Source organism: Alligator sinensis, unplaced genomic scaffold (assembly GCF_000455745.1).
Source record: "Alligator sinensis unplaced genomic scaffold, ASM45574v1 scaffold144_4, whole genome shotgun sequence".
Lineage (NCBI taxonomy): Eukaryota > Metazoa > Chordata > Crocodylia > Alligatoridae > Alligator > Alligator sinensis.
The window spans coordinates 1,924,441-1,931,480 of record NW_005842190.1 but is presented as its reverse complement, the minus strand read 5'-3'; the positions used below and the strand labels follow the sequence as shown (position 1 = coordinate 1,931,480).

Sequence of the window (7,040 nt, the reverse complement as noted above, 5' to 3'; positions counted from 1 at the left end):
TCCCCCCAGCCACTCCTGGAAGCGGCTGCAGTAATTGGCCACAGCAATTGGCCATCATGGGATCGGCTGAAGGGGAACCTCCCCCCCCGCCCAGTTGGCTGGGATCAGCCACAGGGGACCCTCGGGGGGGGACGGGGTGGGGGGGGGGGGGGGCATGTCCCCCCCTGACTAAGGCGGCACCAGTCGCCCATGTCAACTTAGATGTGTGTGTGCAGCCAATAATATTACCCATTCTATAAATATAACATTCATTCATTCATTCATTCATATAACCATTGGGCCTGGAACTCACACTTTAACTGATATCTTCTAAGAATGAATTCATAATGGTATCAGGGGTTTAGGTTGTAGCCGTGTTGGTCTAAGGACATAGGCAGACAAGGTTCCTTGGGTGAATTTGATATCTTTTATTAGACCAACCCAAATAGTTGGAGAAAAGTTATTAAGCAAGCTTTCGAGTTCAAAAACCCTTCGTCAGGCTAAGGAAGTTTCAGCAGTTGTTGTGTGCTCTTCCTGGATGGAATGACAAGTCATACCAACTGCTGAAACTTCCTTAGCCTGACGAAGGGTTTTTGAACTCGAAAGCTTGCTTAATAACTTTTCTCCAACTATTTGGGTTGGTCTAATAAAAGATATCAAATTCACCCAAGGAACCTTGTCTTCATAATGGTATGGCATTTTAAAAAATAATCATGCATGGTCTGTGAAATATTTAAAGGCATTCTTTCAGAGTTTGATCTTATTCTATAAGATGGAATGAATTGATATGAGAAGATCTGCGGCAGTCTGCAATTTGGTTGTCCAGTCTTGCCTAATTATCTGAACATTTTGGCTCTTGCTCTGAAAGCTACATCAATATATTGTTGAGAACCTTTATGGGAATATTCTCGTGATATGTGCAAATCTGTGCCATACAGTTCAGACTCCTGGGATATGAATACAGTATAAACGCCTACGAAGGTATATGCACATTTTGGGTTGCTTTCAAATTACAAAATCAAAAAAGGAACTATTAAAAAGATTCAATTTCCATTAACTAAAGTGTTTGCAATAAATAAAATTGTGTCAGTTGGCAGCATTCTCTTTGAACCAAAATAAATAAATACATTTTGTGACATACACTCAAGGAAATGTGATTCCTTTAACGTTCATGCAAATAAGAAGCAATCTTATGAACGCTAGAGATTTTGCCATCTGCTATTAACAAAGGAACACAACACTCAGCTTGCAGCTCTTACTAAGTTACTGTTTATAAATGGTGCTTTAGGCATAGCAACACTCTTTTGTTGTTGCCATAATCATTCTAAATTGTTGCAAGTAGTGAATGCCAGTCAATACCCAATTTAGGATGGGTGTCAAGGATCTGGAAGTCCTGTGTTTTGATTCATTTTTCCATCAAATAAGAGGGAGAAGAAGAGAACCTCCATTTCAGAAATGAATCATATTGGTGATGTAAAAAAAATGTCTGAGTGGCAGAGAGAACATTTGTTTGCTTTTCAGAAACTGGCTAGGGACCAGAATTATAACTAATTCAGAAGGAGATACCTATATGAACAACTGGTAGCAGAGTAGATGCCAACTAGAAAGCTTCTCAAAGAGGTTTGGGGTTTAAAACTGGGAAAAAGTAGCTTGCAAAGGAAATGTAATGAGATCCCTACCATTCGGAGTTAACACATTTAGCAACTTTTATCTGATTAGCAGAGAACTAACTTTAGTAGACTGATATTATAAAAACGCTTACCTTATTAGGGTATTACAGAGAGTGTAACACAATTGGCAAAGCAGTTGTATATCTTAGATTGAAAGATTTAGATCAGCAAAGCAGTTGTACATCTATAACAGGGCACTGTGTGTGCCTGCCACTTTAAGGGCCTGGAGCTGGCAGCCACCAGGTCCCTGATGAGGGCAGCCATTTTGAGTCAGGGGCTGTCTATATAAACAGGGCAGTTCGGCTGCTGAAGGCCAGGCAACAACATAGCCTGGCCAGAGGACTGCTGAGATCATCTGGAGGTAAGGGAGGCGCTATAGGGGATGGTAAGGAAGTTCCTGGTCCTGGGCATGGCCTAAAACTGCATCCTGCTGGGAGTGGGTGGCCTGGTGGGGCTCTCAGTGGCGCAGGAGCCCCAGGAAATGCCAGGCCAGTTACCACCCTGGTGAAAGGCGGGTTGGGGCGCCTTAACCCCTAGCCCCCACCACTGGGTGGGTAACCCCTGTGTTTGTAGGGCCCAGAGGGCAGACCCCAGGAGAGAGAGAAGAGCTAGAGACTCAACCTGATCGAGAGAGTACCCTCAACTGGCCCATGCTGGGGCCAGGACCAGGATGGTCAAAAGGGCCAGAAGCCCACTGTGAGGGATGCCCAAGAGCCGGGGGCCTGGGGTCCCAACTGGTCTGGAGGTGGGCCAGGGCTGGTAGCCAAAGGTCCTGGGGGAACCACACCCGAGAGGGGAAAATATTTTCAGGGAGCTAGGTAGCCTGAATGAAGGTGGGTAGGCCACCTGAATGGAGGGATCTTGGAGGGGTCCTGTTAGGAGGATTCTGGGGCCCAGTGTGGGGGCCGGTGATAACAAGAACACCTAGATGCCATCTGCGAGGCTTGGGCTGCGGTGTAGTGGAGGAAAGGAGCTGCAGAGAGCACCCCCTGGCATCGGGGCAGCAAAATGGGCAGCCTCCCACTTAATTGACATCTATTAATTAATCAATCAACATCAAGGCGTGGTGGACGAGAGGGCGGGTGGTTGGCCCAAGAACAGGTGGGCGGGCCATGGAGATTGGCCCCGAGCAGGCCCGTGTTACACATGTGTGTAATATTTATTTTATAATTTCACCCATAATCTTCTGTATGAGGCAAACCCCACTGAAATAGTCATGTTGTGATCAACTCTTCTCTGTTGGTGCCCATAATTCTATTCCAAGATTATCTCTTTAGTATATTCCAAAAAACATGGATTGTTTTTAAGTATATCATTTATGAAAAATGAAATTGATAAAGTACCTTATGGAAAAAAGAAGGTACATCTTAGGTAGCCGCTTTTCACACTTTCTTGACACTACTATAAGTTGATTCCATTTTACAGAGGTTATTTCTTTAAAGCAGAGCACTGTTAAATCTCAATGTTCTGATGTTCATATCTGTCCTTTATCCAAATGTATCAAAGATGTCAGCTGGGAAACTGTTGAACACCTGTCCATTAGGAGTGAGGTTGTAACATTTATCTCATATTACATAGGTCCACAAACAGGCATGGGATTTTAGCATCCTTTGGTCTTTGCTAAGAAATTATTTGAAAATAAAGTGTCTAGATATCCTGGATGTTTTCAGTGCGCTCAAATCTTAAATTAAAATTAAATAGCCTTAGGCATTTTAATAGTCTTGCTTGAGGCATATTAAGTAAAGTCACTTGGACAGCTGATTTAGAGTGTATTTTGCCTAACTGGACAGCTAGTTAGAAATACATTTATTTTATTACTGTCCAGTACACTTACATGATGCTAACATATTTTCTGTTTTACAAAACTACAGCACAAGAAAGAAAAGCATTAGCTGGTTAAGCAAAATATGACAACATCCATTTTCTCAAATTATTTTTAAACAGTTTGCAAATCTGTTTGGGCATTTAGGTTTATTTTGTGATGCAAATAAAACTCAAGACACTGAAATATGCAAATCTATATATATTGTTTTGAGTCAACATGAATAGAAGGTTCCTCAAGTCTTAGGCATCATTCTTTAAAATAACTTCTTAGAAAAAAAGGAATGTTTGATTTTGGTCTTGCCATGGTGAAGCCTGATGCTATTTATTTCCAAAAATAACACAATTGTACAATGCAATGTTATCTTTCACTCTTCAGATGTCCCTTCTCGAATCTCACCAATATTAATTTACTTGGACTTTGAAGTTGTGATGGTGTCAAATCAGTCAGAAGGAGAAATTGATTCACTAGTAGTTTCATGACTTGGCTGATTAACAGAGATCAGAAGGAGCATAACTGTGGAACTACTGCAGCATGAAGCTTTAACTGCTCTTCAGAGAGCTAGTTAATGAAAAAATCACTACAGAAACATTCATGTAAAAAAGGAGCATTTTCATATAACACATGGAGGATATGTCACCAATGGAAATATGTTCATAATTTCTATTTACCCATAGGTGTAATTACCATATGTTTTAAGAGTACTTTCAGTTTTCTGTCAAAGTTACTTAGATATTTCCTCTGTCACATTTCAGGCAGAGAAGTTCAGTACAGATTAGATCCTGCTCTATGATTTTTTTTTTTCCCCTCCTTTCTTAAGAATTTAATTATCTGTTCTCATTGTGAAGAAAGCACTGGCATTCCCAGAGACCTGAGATTTCAGTGCCTGATTGGACTGGCATTAATCTGATTCATGTTCTTGTTATCTTTGCCATCTGTCTGTGAACCAGTTCTTCACTTAGATTAACATTAGTTAATATATTGCCCTTTAATTAAAAAAATCTTACTCTTTCTTTTGATGCAGTGTCTATGAACCAGACAGAAATGTGCTGCGGAGGAAAGAATGGGAAAGGAGAAATCAGGAAACACAGCAGGAAGATGGCACATTTAACACAAGTTACTCCCTCTTCAGTGAACCATACAAGGTAGATGTTTCCCAGTTGTCCTGTTTGTTTGTTTGTTTATTTATTATTGGGCATTAAAAAACAGGTTGTAGAAGAACCTGGCTGGGCTTCCGTAGACTCCCACAAGGGTTGGCCTCACAAAATCTGCACTTAATGTTTATGATTCATTGAGAAGTAGATACTTTTATGTTGGTTTCTTATAACATTCAGTAGTATACTAAAATTAAATAAACTAGTAATATCTTTGTTATACTTTGAAGTTGCATTAAGTCTAAAGAAGTGAAGGTGATGGTGCATACTGAAATGCTTAGGAAAAATAACTGTTAGAATGAAGTCATGCAACTCATTAAATGTCATGCTCTTGACTTAGTTGTTTATTGTTTAGAATGAGGATAGATGTGGCTTATTTTTATTGGCTTTGAGTGATACCACAAAATGTTCCTAAAGATGTACTCCACCAGGATTTTATTTCTGTGGGCTTGGCTCCCTAGCAGAAGCAAAGAGAGCCTTTCCTTCCTCAAACTCATGTACTATTCTGGTTAGGCAATGGTAGCAGCATGGAGGACTAGCCTCTCCTCTATGATGGTCAAGTATTCCCATTGTTACTACAGGCAGTTTTTCTTTCTGAGCAAGGTCAGTGAAGGAGCTGCACCTCTCCAGTGACTCCTCCAGTTTTATCTTGAAAGATCATAGGATATCTACTAGGTCTCTCCTTTCAAGGCAGGCCTGAGTTATTTCAATTGCTTTCTTGTTGGCAGCTTTACCTCATTTCTTGTGCATTTATTCTGGATGGCTAGGGTTCTCTGTTGCCTAATTGTTGGTATTTCATTGGTTGCCTTGCCGCTTCAGTTAGTCAGGGCTGAATGGCAACTTTTAATTCTTCACTGTTTGTACTCTTTCCAAAATGTCTGTTTCCTCAGAGTCAAAGGGGAAGAAAGAGTGGTGGTCTCAAACCATGGCAGAACAGTGCTGGTAGCAATGCAACAATGTATCCACAACTTTGTCTGCTTTGAAGTTGCCTACCAGCTGTGCAGATTTTAGATTTGCTGCAGATATTATCTTAGCCACTTAAAAAATAGGGGAGACATCTTCAAGTCTTCCTCAAGGCACTGCAGAGAGACTCCCATAGGTCCTTTGTCAAGCCAGCCTAGAACATTTTGAGGGGCAAAGTCGTGAGGGAAAACTGGGTTACCTAGGACCATTGTGTGTTTGGATATGGTCTGGATACGCTGGGCCTAACGCAAAGATGCGTTCCCCTGGTAGGCCAAATAGTTTGGTCACCAAACATGCCCTGTTCTGTTCCCTCAAACCACTGGGTCCTTGATGCCCTTGAAGTCCTGGCACGTGAAATTGGTTGTACTGGAGGTCCAATTCATCCATAGCAGTGGTACATCCAAGGAAGAGGTGGAGGCAGAAGTGTTGTGAGAGACTCGTGTGTCCCATGCTTGATAATGATGAAGCTTTGTTATGAGACCTCAAGTAGCCCCAGGGTTTAGAAATAGTGATGCTGAATATCTGCGTTTTCAGTCAAAATTATTCTTAGCCCTGTGTAGACGCATCCACACATGCAAGCATGTGTGCTTGCAGCAGCTCAAATAGAAGCGGTGCAAATTTGAGCCGGGGCTTTTTGCCCGGACATGTGCTTTGGTGTGGGGCAAATTGTACCACTTGGGGCAAAATAACCCTGCCTAGCTTCTCCTAGATCTGCAGCCAGGGAGAGGTAGAGCCTGGAGCCAGCACCTGTCCTGGCCCCAGCAGTATAAAAAAACTGCCTTGTCCTGGCCCCAGTGGTACAAAAAGCTGCCCTCTCAAGTAGCTCAGGGCTGCTTGCTCTCAGGAGCTTCTGGGGCCCAGCCAATTCATACATGGGAACGCTACCCCTTATGCTAGCTGGACTGCTGAAGCAGCCCTGAGAGTTCCCTGCACCCTTTACCCACTGCAGCAGTCTGGCAGTGGGGGCTGCTGCCTGGCTATGCAACAGCATGTGGTCCCAAAGCTGCGCACCTGCCAGACCCGGATGGGGACTCCACAGCCAGTAGAGGCATCTGCCCCTCTGGGACAGCTGCTAGTGGGCTGTGGCTGCTGAGTTGGCCTTTGTGTGGCAGTACTGCTATGTGTGCCTTCTGCCTGGCCATCTGGGCAGCTATCGCCCGGAAGATGTTCACAGTGTGGGGGGCCTGCTTTGAGCTGTCAAAGCATGATCTCCTAGCCCCAGTTGGCCAGGAGGTCAGCCACCTCCAGCTGGGTCCAAGGTGCCAGCTCTGAGCAGGCTCCTCTGCCTGGGTCCTGCCACTTGCCTCCCTGGCAGGAATTCTGGTGTTCCCTGTTTGAAAACTGAAAAATCCCTGATTTAAAAAAAAAAAAAAATCCCAAAGTCACTCTCGAAAATACCCCGAAATTCATGTTCCTCCACAAGTAAAACAAAAGATCACTATAAAGAGAGAG

The 7,040-nt window shown here is 43.1% G+C and overlaps 1 protein-coding gene across 1 annotated transcript in view; it reads left to right on the top strand.

The window, feature by feature from the left end:
• Nucleotides 1-7,040, top strand: part of LOC112550722 (AF4/FMR2 family member 3-like) — a 46,910-nt gene that overhangs the window by 5,769 nt on the left and 34,101 nt on the right. The window contains exon 2 of the mRNA XM_025207224.1: nucleotides 4,496-4,616. Within this exon, the coding sequence (XP_025063009.1) occupies nucleotides 4,496-4,616 (121 nt within the window). The remainder of the gene's footprint in view (nucleotides 1-4,495; nucleotides 4,617-7,040) is intronic.